The 16,162-nt window shown below is 52.0% G+C and overlaps 1 protein-coding gene across 3 annotated transcripts in view; it reads right to left on the bottom strand.

Moving 5' to 3' along the window:
* The window catches only part of MAP3K14 (mitogen-activated protein kinase kinase kinase 14), a 43,073-nt gene that overhangs the window by 11,896 nt on the left and 15,015 nt on the right, over nucleotides 1–16,162 (bottom strand). Inside the window, exons 2-7 of one of the 3 annotated variants that reach the window (XM_030848967.2) lie at nucleotides 10,338–10,470; nucleotides 7,606–7,881; nucleotides 6,324–6,393; nucleotides 4,990–5,200; nucleotides 4,248–4,868; nucleotides 3,539–3,676 (exon numbers count right to left, since the gene is read on the bottom strand). In XM_030848967.2, the coding sequence (XP_030704827.1) occupies nucleotides 3,539–3,676; nucleotides 4,248–4,868; nucleotides 4,990–5,200; nucleotides 6,324–6,393; nucleotides 7,606–7,861 (1,296 nt within the window). In that variant the 5' untranslated portion in view covers nucleotides 7,862–7,881; nucleotides 10,338–10,470. The remainder of the gene's footprint in view (nucleotides 1–3,538; nucleotides 3,677–4,247; nucleotides 4,869–4,989; nucleotides 5,201–6,323; nucleotides 6,394–7,605; nucleotides 7,882–10,337; nucleotides 10,471–16,162) is intronic. The other 2 variants (XM_030848968.2, XM_070044510.1) reach the window with 2 other exon arrangements.

Below are 16,162 nucleotides of genomic sequence, written 5' to 3'. Positions count from 1 at the left end.
CACTGGATATAAAGTAGCAAAGCTGGGATTTTGGTGGGGGAAGCCTGACTCCAGAGCTCCCAGCTACCCCACCTCGCTGAAGGCCCTTCCAGGTATATTAGCTTTTACATCTGGGACGTTTTTACCTACGTTCAGGCACGCGCCTACCCAGGTGGAAACATGGTCAGCAATCACCTAACTGCCAAATCCACAAGCCCCTTCCCTCTGCTTAACTGCCTGCACGCTTTACACTGCGGATCGCTTTTTCCTTCTTGAAACTTTCCCTCTTGTTTTCTTTAGTATTCGTATCCATTTTATTTCATCGGTAAAAAAGGGAGTAACAGCAACTCTAATAAGTTCTTTTAAAGATCCCAGGAACATAAATATGTGAAGGTGACTCACACAGTATTTGGCACCTAGCTTTCCGCCTTATTTCGCCATCACCATCGAGATATTCTCCCCTCGGTCCTTGTTCTGATTTCCTTCTCAACACTTGTCCCGGCTGACTTTACCATGTCCCCGGCTGATGGCTGCTTCTACCACCGTTACACCATGTAAGTGTCCACCCCCCATTACAATCTGAGCTCCTTCAGGTCAGGCGTGTGGACTCCACACCTCTGTCTCCCTGGCACAGCGTCTGGCACAGAACAGGTGCTTGGTACCAACAGCTGGCTGGACTTGGCCAAGGCCACACTACCCCAGATCAGGGCAGAGGCAAAAGGAGGCTCCCAGAACTCCATGCTCGAGCCAGATGTTCTCAAACGCACAGTTCTTAACCCTCTTTGAGCCACAGACCCCTTTGAAAATCTAATAAATAAAAAATGTGTGTGTGTCCACACTTGCCACACACATACACACTTTAGAATAAAGTTCCAGGAATTCATGGATCTTATGACTTCATAAGTCTTAAGACTTCACTGACTAGGTTAAGAACTTACACACTGGCTGTTAAAAAGCACTGGACAGGGCTTCCCTGGTGGCGTAGTGGTTGAGAGTCTGCCTGCCGATGCAGGGGACGCGGGTTCATGCCCCGGTCCCGGAGGATCCCACATGCTGCGAAGCGGCTGGGCCCGTGAGCCATGGCCGCTGAGCCTGCGCGTCCGGAGCCTGTGCTCCGCAACGGGAGAGGCCACAACGGTGAGAGGCCCGCGTACCGCAAAAAAAAAAAAACAACAAAGCACTGGACAGATGTATATGTACCGATAAGGAAATCTATCCATGATACACTATTACATGAGAAAACATGGTACAGAACAACAAATGAGTGCCATCTCATTTCAATCAAAGAAAAACTACATGTTTATATATGCGCAACAAGTCTAAAAAAGATTTATGTCAAAGGCTGGTTACCTCAGAAGGGGACTGGGCAACAGAGGGACTTCTGCTTTTTCGGTATCATTCTTTTACAATGAGCCTCAATTAATTTGAAATTAAAAGTAAGCTCAAACAAAACCCTAACCCCACCCCCACCCCCACCCCCAAACCCTACATTAAGCCCTGGACTTGTGACCAATCAACATCTGACCTGGGGCCATGAATGTTCTAGAAGGAGGGCCAATGGGGTGCTGATGTCACCACAGGATACTCCACATGCTGGATCCTCCCTAGGGAGCGTCAGAGGGTGTGCAGACTTGCTCTGACCCCCTGTGCGGCTTGACCTCTGATCCTTGGTCCCCACCCTCCACCCCTACCCGCTAGCAGGGAACTGTTTCTGAGATCTTCCAGCTGAAATCGCTAAAGGACACTACTGCCTCCCCTACCCCGCTGCCCTGGAGAGAAAGGAGGGGTGGTCTGCCCGACCAAAGGCAGCTGTGTGAGCTGCCAAAAGCCAGCCCCGCTAAGATCCTGGATGGGGGAGGCGGAGCTCTGAGAAGGGCTGGCTCTGGGGGCCTGGGGCAGCAGCTCTGGGGGTGGCAAGTCCGTGCCTTGTGCCTGGAGCTTGTCCGACTGCCTTGGGGAGGTGAGAAATGGAGTCTCTGTCCTCTTCTACTATATTAGGGTTGTTTACCTTGTTGCCTGGGACTCTGAGAACCTCAGCAGGGGAACAGCTGAGGAGCCTGGTGACTAAGCTCCCCAGCATGGGCGCTCCTCTCCAGGACACTTCACACTCTCTTGCCCTCCTCCCACCCGCCTCTCAGGAGGAACAGCTGAGCCTTCTCCGGTGGCCTGGGGAGGGGACTGCAGCTGAGGAGGTCAGGCACGTGGCCTTGGCATCCCAGCGAAAGATGATGACCCGTGCTGGCAAGAACTAAGCACGTGTTTTGGCCGGTGGGGGTGGGCAGGGGTGGAGCTGGCTTATTTGACACAGTAGGTCTGAAGCTTGGGGTAATACCTACGGATAGTCCCCTCTCTCATCCCATCACCCCGAGGCCCAAACTTTAGAACTCTAACACCTGGTCACACACAAGCCAGGGAAGCCAGGTTTACTCACAACACAATCTGTACCATCGCCCCTTAAAGTCACAGGCACCCAAGACAGTGGCGGCAGCAGTGCCTACTCTGCGTGGGGCCTGAGTGGGATGCACCTGCCTGGGCTGGCTGTTTGGTCCCTTTCCTTTTGGGGATCAGAGTGTCCTTGACAAAAGCCATTTGAAAGCAAGGTCCATCTTTGAATTAGCTTATTTCACGCTGCCCAAGGGCCAAGGAAATGGCCCATGGAAATGTTTCTGATTTCTACCTTAGGAAGTCCTTGGTGCTAGCCCTCAGGCTGAGTTGGGGTCAAGGACAAGGTGGCTTCTAGTCAAGGTGAGAGGAGAGGAGAGGAGGAGAAATGGTATCTGAAGGAGAGCACGACTGACACCCTCAAGGACTGCTAGGCCTGGGCAGTGTGATCTGACAGAAGGAGGCCTCAGTTCCAGGCCCAGCTGTGCAGCTGTGGGCAAGGTGCAGACCCTCTCTGGTCTCCAGTTCTAACATCAGTGAGACGAGGGAGTGGGAGAGGTGACTCAGGCCTCTGCCTCTAATCAAAATCCTAGAAGCATGAGTCTTCCTCCCCGTCCCTTCCCGAAGAGAGGTTCAAAGCCAAACTCTACAGTCGGACAAGCCTGGGGCTTCTTGCTAAGTCTCGTTTCCTCATGTCCATCTCGCAGGACCTAGTACCTCCGGCCGACAGGAGGCAGAGCCCAAACTCAAGTCAGATCTGACTCCCAAGGTGCACGGCCTCCGTCGGGAAGCACCTGTTAGGTGGAGGCTATGCTCTTGCTATTACCTTCTGGTCCACTATGTAGTTGAGGGGTTTCAGCTCAACATGAATTTCATGACAATCCAACCATCTTCCAGGTTTTGATGTGCTCTAGGGGCCTGGCATCAGGAGTGGCCCAGGCTGTGCGCACACTCTCATGCTCCCTCACATACACGCACACCAAGTGTGGCACCCAGGCGGGGACACATGACCTGGACTGTCCCCTTCCAGCTCCAGCTGACCCAGGGCAGCCAGGATAGCCAGACGCCGTTAAAGAGTCAGACCCACGGCCTCCCTGTGCTAACCCTGAAAGGAAGCAGAGGGAACGCGACAGGCCTCCTGTCCGCCTTCCCTCCTCAGCCCCGGAGCCCGGCATACCTTTTTGACGGCACACTGGAAGCCGGTTTGCTTGTCCTCCATCCTGTGGACCTCTCCGAAGGAGCCTCTGCCCAGGCAGGGCTGGCGCGTGGCCCAGTGGATGTCCTCTCGGTACTCATAATCCACCGGCTTGAGTTTCTGGGGTTGGCGGGAGACAGAGGCCGGTTTCAGTGGCCAGGGCAGTGGAGGGACGAAGGGTTACAGTGAGGAAGGCTCTCCAACTGGTGGCCCTTGCCAGGCTGCTGGGCTGAGCCCTCGCATCCAAGAACACCAGCAGGTCTGAGGCAGGGCTCGGGGTCGGGGTGTGGGGACGGACCCAGAGAGGGGGTTGCAGGAGTCAGGCGAAGGCAAGGGGGAGCTTCACGGGCGGAGGCAAGCCGACCCTTGCGATGAGGAAACCTCCTCCCCAGACTTGTGATTGTGGGACAGGAACGGAATTGTCAACCGCCTTGACCATGAGAAAAAGTGCCTCAGGAGCTAAGTGGTAGAGGAAAGGGAAGGAAGTGAAGAGGGGCGGGGGACAAGGGACAGTGTGTCAGAGATGGACGGGATAACACCCAGAAATCTAAGTTTGGGAAAATCACATAACATTACACAGTGACCCAGGAAGAGAACTAGAGGAAAAGGGGAAGGGAAGGGGGGTAGTGAAGGTGGACGGCCCTGGAGGTGGAGGCGGTGGTAGGTGTACGTGTGTTTGGGGACTACTCGCCTCAATAAGCAGGACCCCCTCACTGTCCTCGGTTTCAGGGCTGGGCTCCCGAGGCTTGGAGCCCCCCACCAACCAGGTCTTGGCCAGGCTGGCCAGGCTGCGGGCCTGGCCGGAGCTCACGCTGCCTTGCAGAGCGTGCACGAGGTACTCCTCCATGGACAGCTTGTCACTCGAGCCATGCGACGGGCAGCTGGGCTTCACATGTGGGCCAGGCAGGGGCTTCTGGCCGTCTACACAGGCCAGTCTGCCCAGGGGAGGGCCGGGCAGGGGCTGCTGCCTGTCTACACAGTTTGCCAGTTTGCCTAGGAAGAAGGACTCTAAGGGGTGAGGTTTCCAGGGCTGGAGAGGGTGGAACGGGAAGGGGTGGGGCCGTCTGCTGTAGGGGAAGGGGTGCGCGGGCTGGGGCAGGGGGCCTACGTCCTGGGGGTGGTGGAGTTTCCACACGTGGTTTAGGCACTGCAGGGGGCTGATCAGTTTGTGGAGTTCCGGTCGAGGCAGCGCTGGCCGCAGGCCCTCCCCGAGTTTCTTAAACCAGAGATGGCCAAGGCCTGGCTCCTTCAGAGGCTTCGAGAACTGGGGGGTGTTTCTAACATACGGGGTGCCTAGCGGAGACTCATCCTCCTGCGGGGGAAACACAGCTGTTAGGACATGGGGCTGGGGCCAAGGCACAGGTGCTGTTCCGAAGGCCCATGAGCCCAGGGGGCACCCGGCACAGGGGTCTGGGCTTAGGGGCGGGTCTCACCTGAACCGGGACCGTGCAGCTCTCCTGCTCAGGGGTTCTAGGGAGGGGTCTGGCCAAGGCCACTCCTGCCTGAGCCAGGGACTTGGAGCTCTTCTTCTTGCGTTTCCTCCGGGCTTTGCTGCGACGCTTCCCCTTCCAACACACGCGGGCCATTTTGCCCTCGGTCGAGTGGGCCACATTGTTGGGGATTTGATCAAGACTCTCGGACTGGCTGTCAGCAAGGGGACACAGACACGCATTCTGAGTGTGAGGGGGCAGGGAGACAGAACGGCTCAGGTAGCTGCGGCTGGAGTCATACAGACCCGAGGTCAAATCCCAGCTTGGTCAGGACTTGTGTGAACGTGGGAAAGTTCCTAAGCCCCAAAGACCTTTAGGCTCCTCACTGATAAAATGGAGGTGGCATTTCCTGCCGGGCAGGGCGAAGATGGGGTTTAAATGAAATAGCTCATTTAAAAAGCCTGCCTCGGTGTCGGGCCCCACAGCAAGCTTCCGATCAACAGTGGTTTTACTAAAGTGAGAGTGCACACCGCTCTTCTGGGTGGAGGGGGAGACATGGTTCTCTCCCTGCTCTCCAAGGGGGGCTTGCCCTTGAGAGGTCCCGGCAGCGGGGCATGTGGCTCAGAGGGCCACAGCCCATGGCAGGCATTCTCGGCTCTGAGTTGGCTTCTGTTGCCTCCAAAGCAGGGGCAGCTGAGGTTGGTCACTTTCCTGCTAGCAGTTCCCAAATTCCAACGATAAAGAAGTCCACCTGGTGGTAGGGGAGGAACTGTTTCCAGGTTCAACCTCCAGCTGCCAAAAACCTTCTTTGGGGCTGGGGAGGCTGGGAACAGGCCGAGCCTCACTTGGCCTCCTTTCTACAGGGCCACCGAGCTGCAAGTCTGTCCCTGCCTGTTTCCAAGCCCTCATCCCTCCTTGGGTGTGTCTCACAGAAGGAAAGACACAGCAGGTTTCTCCCCGAGTTAGAGCGGCTTCTCTGGGCCTGCACTCGTGGTCACGCACCAGCGGCAAAGTGCCTCCTGTTCCCAGCATCCTCCCTACTGATGGGAACCGAAGGGGAGCAGCAAGGACTCCGAGGAGGAGAATAAAAATAAAACGTCAAGCTGATGTGACCCTGATGTGACCCAGAGGCAGTCACCCACATGCTGGGAAAAGCTTTTGAAAAGCTTATTTGGCTGCGAGAGCAGCTCAGCGAGGAAGCCTGGGTGGGTTCCAGGAGCCAAACCACAGGTGCTGAAGGAAGGAGCCAGGGGTCACTTGCGAGCGGCCTGGGCAAGCAGCTGGGGTGGGGACGCCCCCGCGGCAGCTCCCTGCCACCCCACTCAAGCTGACCTTACCTGTACTGTTTCGAGCCAGCGATGAAGATCCGTTCTGAGAAGGTGGGGCTGAACTCTTGGCTATTCTCACCTTTTAAGTAAAGGCAAAGGGGTTGGATGAGCAGAAAGGAGAGAGAAAGAACAGGGGAGAGGCACTTAGAGGAGAGGCACTTTGCAGATACCCTCCCGGCCACTCCTCCTTCCCAGACCCCTTCTGCCTGGCGGCTCACCTCCTCTCACTGGCAGCCTCACCCCTCCCTCCCAGCCTGAGGGTCAAAGGCACAGGGCGTGCCTACAATATGGGATCACAGGGTGCCCACCTCACTTCACGTACTGTGAGGTGTGAGATGATCTATATAAAACACTCAACTCAGTGCCTGGCACACGGTAACAGCTCAACAAATATACACTATTACAAATAACGCGTGTGTGCGCGCACGCGTGTGCAGTACTACCATTACCATGTCACTCACTCCACTTTAATTTTTATTCTCTCATCTCTCGTCAAAGGCCAGCCAGAAGGAAGCGGAAGATGAGGGGAAGGATGTGTGTATGTGAGAAAATACCATTATGAGCTGTAGGTCTCGCCAGGCTCCACCCAAGGAAACCTCCTGGGGTGGAGAGTAGGTGTCGGGTAGAGAGGGGATTCCTGGCCCTCCCCACGCCCCTGGGAGTTTCTCAGGCTCCGGTGGCAGCCACTGCTCCAAGCCATCTTGAGGTATTGTGAGTGGAAGCAGAAAGGATCAGCCCGGGAAGCCCCGCAGACCCTGCATCGGCCTTGCAGGCCCAAGGGCAGGCGTTCATTCTTTGCGGGGGTTGGGGGGCGGCAAGCACCGGCGTGAAGGAGGTGAAGGGCCCAGGGCCCAGGGCCCAGAGAGGCTTTCCGGGACACCTGGCCTTTCCTGCCTGGGCCTCTCCAGAGATGCTCAGGCTGCCCAAGGTCCCAGCAGAAGGCCTGCCTGATGGCCCTGCAGAGAGGGCCCAGGACCTTGGAGCCCAAGCATTCCTGTCTCCCAGCTCCCTTCCCCTGCTCTGGTCATGAGCAAGGCCTCTGTCTGCCACTTCTCCCTTCTTGGGCTTCACTCCCCTGCACTGTTCGAGCTCCCACTTCACACTGATCCTTGGCTTAATTCCCAGGTGTGTCTTGCAAGTCTTCTATGGTGGTCACCTTGACTTCCCTCTTCCACAGGGGGACCCCGAGTCCAGCCCCATCGGTGCCCAACCACCCTTGCACAAGCGCTGCACCCACTGCAGGCTCCCCACCTGCCCTCTCTGCCAACACTCCCAGCCCAGGGCCCCTTACATTCGGCCTGGGCGATGATGGAGATGGCAGCCGGCCCGCCCTCGGAGCCTTCCTTGGCTGTGCCTTTGGTGATCACGTCGTTCAGGATCTCCCACTTCCCGCAGAACATGGGGCTCTTCTCCACGGCCTCGAGCTTGTGGACGGAGCTCTGCTTCGTCTCCGTTGCCTGTGTCTTCTCCTTGGCTTTGGCGAACTCCTTCTGCTGTCCGACTGCGGAGCCGGGGGCGCCTGGGCAGGCCATTTCCATCACTGCCATCTCCCAGGCTCACGCTCACCCTGTGAGAGACCACACACAGAGCAGGTCACCCCCAGACCCCGAGGCGCCCAGGTGTCAGGCTTGGGTGGGAGGAGAAAAGCAGGGGGCAAAGGGTCTCTACTTCCTCATGCCACACATAGCTATCCCTCCAAATGTTCCAAATGGCAACCTCACCATTGTTCCACGTGGGGTGAGCCCCCCAGTCCTACTGGCCCCTCCACAGTAAATGGCCCCTCTCTCCACCCCACAAGGGGAACTCCAGCCCGCCTCCTCCAGGAGAGATGTGGACCAACATCTGGGTTGGTTCTTTCTGAATCTTTTTCTGTTGTTTGTTTTGTGGTGAACTTTGCTTCCCCAGAACAGGGTGGTGGATCCTATACTCCAAAACCATCAGTCACATCACTGATTCCGCAGAAGCCTTGCTTCGTAGAGGACATGCCTGCACCATCCATGATGGCTCTTCTCCAAGTGGAGAGAACCAAGGTTTTGTTTTGTTCCCTAGCTAGAGGTAGATACATGTATGTATACGTGTGTGTGCACACGTGTGTGTACATAGGCATCCAGATGTGTGTGTTTGTATATATATAGAGAGAGATTTGTGTGTATATTTATATAAACATTACATGCATACACATAAATGAAATCTTGTAAATTGAAAAACCAGCAAGCAAATGGCAGTACCAGCACTTGGCTCCTTTCACGAGATGCATCTGTTTGCGGCTCTCCAGAAGGAACTGACATGCTTCCTTCTGTAATGTCCAAACTCATTTGCTGAAAACCTCTCCTAAGTATCAGTTTTCTTTCAGGCAACATTAGTAGTGGAATTTATATTAGAGCCCTGGACACCAACCGACACCTCTAGAAATATGAGGACAAAGCGCAAGACGTCACCTCTCTCTGGGCTCCATCTCTACCAGCTCTGCGTTCCCGTAGAGCCAGAGGGGAGAGAGAGCCCACTGTTGTGACAATCTGTGCAAGCAGCACGTGGGCTACGGTTGTCACGGAAGAGAATGGCACCACCCTGAGGTTGTTACCATTTGGGAGCCTTTTTAAAGACTGGGGCGTGGACTCCCAAGGGCAGGGCCCTTCTGGATCGTGACTTGCTTGAGACAAAGCCTGAGAAGGCATCAGCTGCAGACAGGCCTTTAATAAGTGCTCTCTGATGGCAGCCTGGTCCTAAGGCTGTTACTAACAGATGCGGTCTTCCCTGCGGTAGCCATTCATCCCGGATCACTCCTCCATCTGCTCTTGCGCGAGAAAGGCAGACCGTGGGAAGCCGACCCTCCAACACCTCTGACCTTCTGCCGGATCAGGCTGGAAGCTTACAAGAGACAGTGGGATGCTGGGAAACACTAGGCTGAAACCTCCTTTCTACTGCGTCTGCCTCACCACAGTGGCTACGAAAGGCTGAGTCAGCTTGACTGGGGTGTGGGTGTGGCGGGTGTCTTCAAGGGCCTTCTAGCTTTGAACTCAGCAGCTCCAGCTTTCAGCCTGGATGCCTGGGTGTGGTCCTGCAGGCCCGATGCTCAGGAGGCTGAATGGGTGGCCTCATTGTTTCTTGATGACCTTAAGAAGTCTAAGGGGTGTTCTGACTTCAATTAGGTGAAAGCCCTGCAAGGCAGGCTGTATCACTTGTAACCATACTGTCATCCCAGCCCATACCTCCACAGCCCCTTCCATCTCCAAAAAGGACTTGATCCAGGGCCTAGAGTAGGGCCCACCTCTCTCAGCCTCTTTATAAGGGAAATGAGATCTTAAAAACAGACCCCAAGGCCTTCAAACCTAATAGTATTAGAAGCGCGCCTATAGGGACATTGCTTTAATCTCCTCATTAAAAAAATTTTTTTTGTTTATTTGGCTGCACTGGGTCTTAGTTGCAGCATGCGGGCTCCTTTAGTTGTGGCATGCATGTGGGATCTAGTTCCCTGACCCTGCATTGAGAGCATGGAGACTTAACCGCTGGACCACCAGGGAAGTCCCTCTTCTCACTTTTATTTGAAGAATTGCAGGCTTAATTAGGCAGAGACTTGCCCCAGATCACCCAGCCTGTGTGGGGCAGTGCGGGGCCAGACCTAGTGGGCTGTGCTGCCCACTCCCCAGTCCCCTGGGCTGCAGGCAAACACAAGGAGGAAAGTCGTGGTCCTCCCCAGGCAGAAGGCTTCTGAGGGTGAGAGGTGGTGTTGCCGGTGTAGAGCAGAGTGGGGCATAGACGAAACAGCCAGTGCCAGCTGCATGGCGGAATCAAAGGGTGATGCTGAGCACCGGGGAGGAAGAGAGAGTTTCATCTGACGGTGAGAGAAATGAGGCCAGCAGTCAATCTTGCTCCGAGGGCAAGATCTTAAACCCAGATGTTTAGAGGTCTACAGAGCTGCACTCAGGCTCAAGTGGCCTGTCCTGCCTGACACGGCTCATCCTGAGCTGGAGCTCCTCCAGACAGGCTGTGGGGCACCCCCTCCCCCAGAAGCTGCCCTTTCACCTTGGTGGCTAGGTAGGCTCCTGATCCTCCTTCCAGGAGCACTCCAGGCTCCCTTGTCCCAGAGAAGCCGAGGCTGAGGCAGCTGAGCTTGGGGCCTCCTCCTCTGTAGTTCCCTGATGACTCATCCGGCAGCCTATCAGGCAGAGAGAGGAACAAGGCGGCCTGAGAAGCTAACCCAGCAGCTGGCAGCTGAATCTGTGAAGGGCACGGGGAAAACAGGGCTGACCCTCACCTCCCAGGGGCACGAAATCTCGGCCCGGGAGCTGTACAGCTTCTCCTGTGTCTGGCTTTCCTGTGCCACATGACCATGACTCAGACCCTCACCGACAGTCTCCAAGTTCAAGAGGCTATTTTCAGGACACTTTGGCCTGACAGCAGCTCTCCGACACATACACACGCTTGCTTCCTCACTCTTCCCCACTTCTACATGGGTTCTGATCTACAAAAAATGGGGTTCTGCACTAAGCCTGGGGCTGCTGATTGGGTGGCCTGCCCAGCTCTGGGCTTCGGTCCCTGGCTCGTTGCCCCAGCCCAGAGCCCCGCAGCTTTGCCCCTTCTCTCTCACTCCTGCAGCTTGTGGGAAGTGAGGACTAAGTGGGAGCCCGTTGTGTCTCTGCCTCTGAAGGCAAGTCAAAATCCTGATCCATTACTCAGCTGGACTCTCTCCACAGCTCCACTCGGGCCCCAGATGCATTCTTCCCTCTGCTCTCTGTATCAGAGCCGAGGACATGAGCAGTGACAATAGCCACACCCTCTCAGCTCACCCACAAGGCTATGAAAACACAAGGGGAAAGGAAAGGGGCAGAACTCATTCAGTATTCTTTCAGGGCCTGATCCACATACACTGCCTATTCTCTCTTCTGTGGTGCCTCTATGACCCCCTGGAGGGATCCGGGGGTAGGAATGAGCGGGATGGTACCAGATTAACCCTGGGCTCAAGCTCAACTCCCTCACCAGCTAGTAAAGATATTCTGTCCAAGTTGAGGTGTTCTTAATGTGGGTTCAAGGAGGTCTGGGAGCCCTAGACACTATTTTTGTTTTTTTCCAGGGAAGAGGTCCATAGCTTTCATCATATCCTCCAAGGGTCTGACATTCCTCAGAAAGTTGCTCTAGTCTCCCCAGAAGATCAAGGCCAGGGCAAAATGCTTGCTCTGCCTCCACATTTTTACGCCGAGGGAAAGCTCACTAATGTAGTGCCTTCCTACCTGAGTGCAAGTTAGAATGACCACCTCAGATGCACTCGCCCTAGGTCTACTGAATCAGCCACTGGGCACTAGGCCCAGGATCTGTGCTTTTGACAAGTTCTCTGGATGATTCCCATGCCCAGAGGCCAGGGACTGCCATCTGACCCCCGCTCTATACTGTAAGGCTGTGCTGTCCAACATGGCAGCCACTAGCCACATGGTTATTTACATTTAAATCAATTCATTTAAAATAAAATTTAAAAGTCAGTTCCTCAGTTACACTAGCTACCGTATATGACAGGGCACAGAGAGGACATTTCCATCACCGCAGAAGGTTCTATTAGACAGTTCTCGTCTGAGGCTATGATAGCAATGCTTTCTCTGACAGCAAAATTTCTGCTCCTAGGATTCTGGGACAGGAATGGGGTTTAGACTAAATGAGTGCTTGATTAACTGGAAGGTACGAGAATAATGTTTAAAATTTTGATGACAACCTTTCTAAAATGTATCATATTTCAGTTCCCTGTTTTAGTAAGGTCAGTAAAAACACTAGATTAGGAACCACGAGATATGAGGTCAAGCCTTGGAAGCTATTTTTAAAAAGCAGCAGGACCATTTTTATTAAATGAAATCCACCTCAACCCCCACAATATAAAAGAGCAAGAAATGTGCAACTGCTACGTAATTCACATTAGAAACAGCTGCTCTGCTGAAGAAGGTGGGCAAGGGCCACACATACTCAGCTTCCCTTCATCCACCACAGACCTCCCCAGAATCCTAGTCTCCAAGAAAAAGAGTCTGAAAACTAGTGGCCTAGGAAACCTTTTGAGGTTCCTTCTAGTTTCCCAAATGCCACTGATTTGTCAGGATTACTTGAGGGCTGGATGACTCCAATTCAGAATGATAATTGTCAATATCTACTAAGCACGGCCATTATTAATGTCAATTTCAGATGTGAAAACGGAGGCTTTAGAGAAGTTCAGTAGCCTGTCAGAACAGTCACACAGGGACAAGTTGCAGAAGTGGGGCTGAACGTGCACTGCTGCCTCCCCAGCCTTCATGCTAAACCTTGAGCAGGCCACTGAGTTTCTTCTCATAGCTTCTTCAGAGCTGCATTGAGGGCTGAAGGAGGTAGAGTACATGAAATGCCAATCACCTTGCCTGGCCAACAGAAGCTCATAAACGCCCTCACTGAGACAATGGGACTTCTTTGTTTCAGCATCATACAGCCAAGGTGTCAAGCCTTACCTAAGGCACTCAACACCTTCAGCCCTGATTCTCTGTATATCAAAGAGAAATATAGGGCCATCTTGAAAATGTCCACTGAGGGGCCAGGGCAGACCAGGGCAAATCCCTCTCATGATATTTCATCTGGAAATAAAAACTTGTCCTTCTCTGAATGCCCAGAGGGGACAAATAACAGAAGTAGAGGAACTCAACTTCCTTAATAAGATACTAGTTGAAAACCAATCTCATTCTGACGCTTCCTCTTTTAAGCCTTCAGCTTGCCCGGCTACTAGGCCACATTGGGCCAGCCTCTGCCTATCAAGAACAAGGGGCGTGCAGGAAGGGGAACCAAGGGCAAGCGCTGGGCAGAGTAACCTGGCCAGGCAAAACGGCTATCTGGCCAGGCAGACCCAGAGATCCCCATGTGTTCTCAATCCCAGCTCCCTTTTCTGCCCTGCCTATCCTCCCCAAGCCCCTACCCTCAGCCTCTGTTCCAGCCACACTGCTCCTTTCACTTCCCTGAGCAGGGCAGCAACGGGTGAGCCTGATTCTTTTCCTCTGCTCATCCCGTTCCCTGTAAAGAGTGTCTTCTTCCTTTATTACTATCTGTCCAGATCTCACCTATCCTTTATAACCTATCTCCTCAATGAAACCGTTTCCGGTAGGCTCCCGCATTCACCCAACAGGTATTAAATGACAGTCTCCTAAGTGCCAGGGACTGTCACAGTCACTACCATTCATTAAACATCTTCTGTGTGTTGGGCATGTGCTAGGGGCTTTATCCATGTTATTGATGAACCTCACAGCAACACTGCAAGGTTGGTAATATTTTTACAGATGAAGAAACTAAGGCTCTGAGAGGTAAACTGCCTGCAGAAACTAATAAGGCCCAATTTATACAACTAGAACATCTAACATGGGGTTAGGGCTAAAGGCAGGACACTCCTGGCCCTTTCCCCTGGGACCCAAGGATCCTTAGTTCCTTTCTAGGATAAAAGTTGTTGGCAAGGGTACCTGGAACTTCGGGAACTGAGCAATATTACTACCCATGTGCACATTACTACCCCTATTTTACCCGCAGGATCTGCCCACTGTTGGTAATAATTTCTTAGCCTGTGTAGGCAGGAAGGACAAGAACTAAAAATGAGGGGTCTCATCAGTAAGGGCTGGATCACCAATAAATTGGTCAGACTTCTAGTGGAGTTACTCCAGTACGTGTTCCTGGGATGTTACCAGTTTTCACTTGATTAGTTTTAACAGGTCATTTCATTTTCTTAATACAATTAAAAAAAAATCCACACAATACACAAACACAGCAACAAGAGTTCCAGGAAAGATGGTACTATCTTCAGGGAAAGAAGCACTGAAGGCTGTGCCTTGGCAAGCAGAAAAGTAAACCAGAGAAGAAATGGGATGCAAGAAACAACGGTAGGCATAGGGATCGATACGATATGTTGGTCAATTTAATTAACAATTGAATGTAAAAAAAATTAGTTTCACCCTGAGAAAAACATAATTCAAAAAGAGACATGTACAACAATGTTCACTGCAGCACTATTTACAATAGCCTAGACATGGAACCAACCTAAATGTCCACTGACAGATGAATGCATAAAGAAGATGTGGCACATACATACAATGGAATATTACTCAGCCATAAAAAGGAACGAAATTGAGTTATTTGTAGTGAGGTGGATGGACCTAGAGTCTGTCACACAGAGTGAAGTTAGTCAGAAAGAGAAAAACAAATACCATATGCTAACGCATATATGTGGAGTCTAAAAAAAAAAGGAAAATGGTGATGAACTGATGAACCTAGTTGCAGGGCAGGAATAAAGATGTAGACATAGAGAATGGACCTGAGGACAGGGCGTGGAAGGGGGAAGCTGGAGCGAAGTGAGAATAGCATCAACATATATACACGGCCGAATGTAAAATAGTTAGCTAGTGGGAAGCAGCAGCACAGCACAGGGAGATAAGTTTGGTGCTTTGCAATGACCTAGAGGGGGGGGATAGGGAGGATGGGAGGGAGGCTCAAGAGGGAGGGGATATGGGGACATATGTATGCATATGGCTGATCCACTTTGGTGTAAAACAGAAACTAACACAGTATTGTGAAGCAATTATACTCCAATAAAGATCTATTAAAAAAAAAGAATTTAATCTACATAAGCACATATGGTCTACATTAAAAAAATTATTTTATAATGTAAAAGAGAAACAGAAATAACTTGCTCATTTTACCACTAAAAACAAAAACTACATTTGATAGCCATGAACATTTCGCCAAATAGAAAATGTCCAAGAACAGATAGATGAAACAAACAAATCAATGGAAAGTATTTCTCAAACAGACTAAAATTATATGTGATTAAATGAGGAAACTTTTAGATTGAACAATATGAAGTCATCATTTTTATAAGTCAAAAATAGTAAACAATCCAGTAGTTTTATATTTTTCTATCAAATATATAGGATGGTTTCTACATTATACAAGCCTTTGGGAAAATAGCAAAAATAAAGAAATTTTAAAATCTCAAAAAAAAATTAGTTTAGGGCTTCCCTGGTGGCGCAGTGGTTGAGAGTCCGCCTGCCGATGCAGGGGACACGGGTTTGTGCCCCGGTCCGGGAAGATCCCACATGCCGCGGAGCAGCTGGGCCCGTGAGCCATGGCCACTGCGCCTGTGCGTCCGGAGCCTGTGCTCCGCAATGGGAGAGGCCACAACAGTGAGAGGCCCGCGTACCGCAAAAAAAAAAAAAAAAAAAAAAAAAAAAAAAAAAAATTAGTTTAAAGCGCTTTAAAACATTAAGTTTTCAAGTCAGACAATCAGGATTTTAAAAGATCCCTCTGGATGCTAACTAAAAGAGACAAAACAAAATTATACAGAAAGATTGAGAACAAAGGATGCAAAGAGATATGCCAGGCCAATACTAACCAAAAACATTTAATGTTAATATCAGACCAAATACTTAAGACAAAAAGATATAACAATCACTTATATGCATGCAACAAGGAGCCTCTAAATCCAGAGACTTGTGGCAGGTTGAGGCTTTCTGGATGAGTAAGGTCTTGCCTTCGGAGTGTCCTGTCACACTGCAGGGAACTGCAGGATCTTATAACACAGAATTCTTTGAACATGTATTGGTCTGCTGGGTATAGGGGCTTTGCTGAGCACTGGGTGTACGCTGAGGGAGAAGATGCAGCAGCCCATTGAAGAGCTTACAGTCTACTGGGGAAAGAGACAAGTAGTCTCTTACCACACAGAGATGAAATGACAGCACAGACACATAGCAGATGCAGTGGGAACACATGGAGGGACAGCTAGCCCAGCCTGGTGGGGATCAGGAAAGGCTTCTTAAAGCAGGTGACACCTGGGCTGAGTCTCAAGGGGTGAGTGAGAAGTTCCCAAGAAA

This window comes from Globicephala melas, chromosome 20, assembly GCF_963455315.2.
Source record: "Globicephala melas chromosome 20, mGloMel1.2, whole genome shotgun sequence".
NCBI classification, from domain to species: Eukaryota; Metazoa; Chordata; class Mammalia; order Artiodactyla; family Delphinidae; genus Globicephala; species Globicephala melas.
Note: the sequence above shows the minus strand (reverse complement) of the source record. Positions and strands in the feature narration are given on the sequence as shown.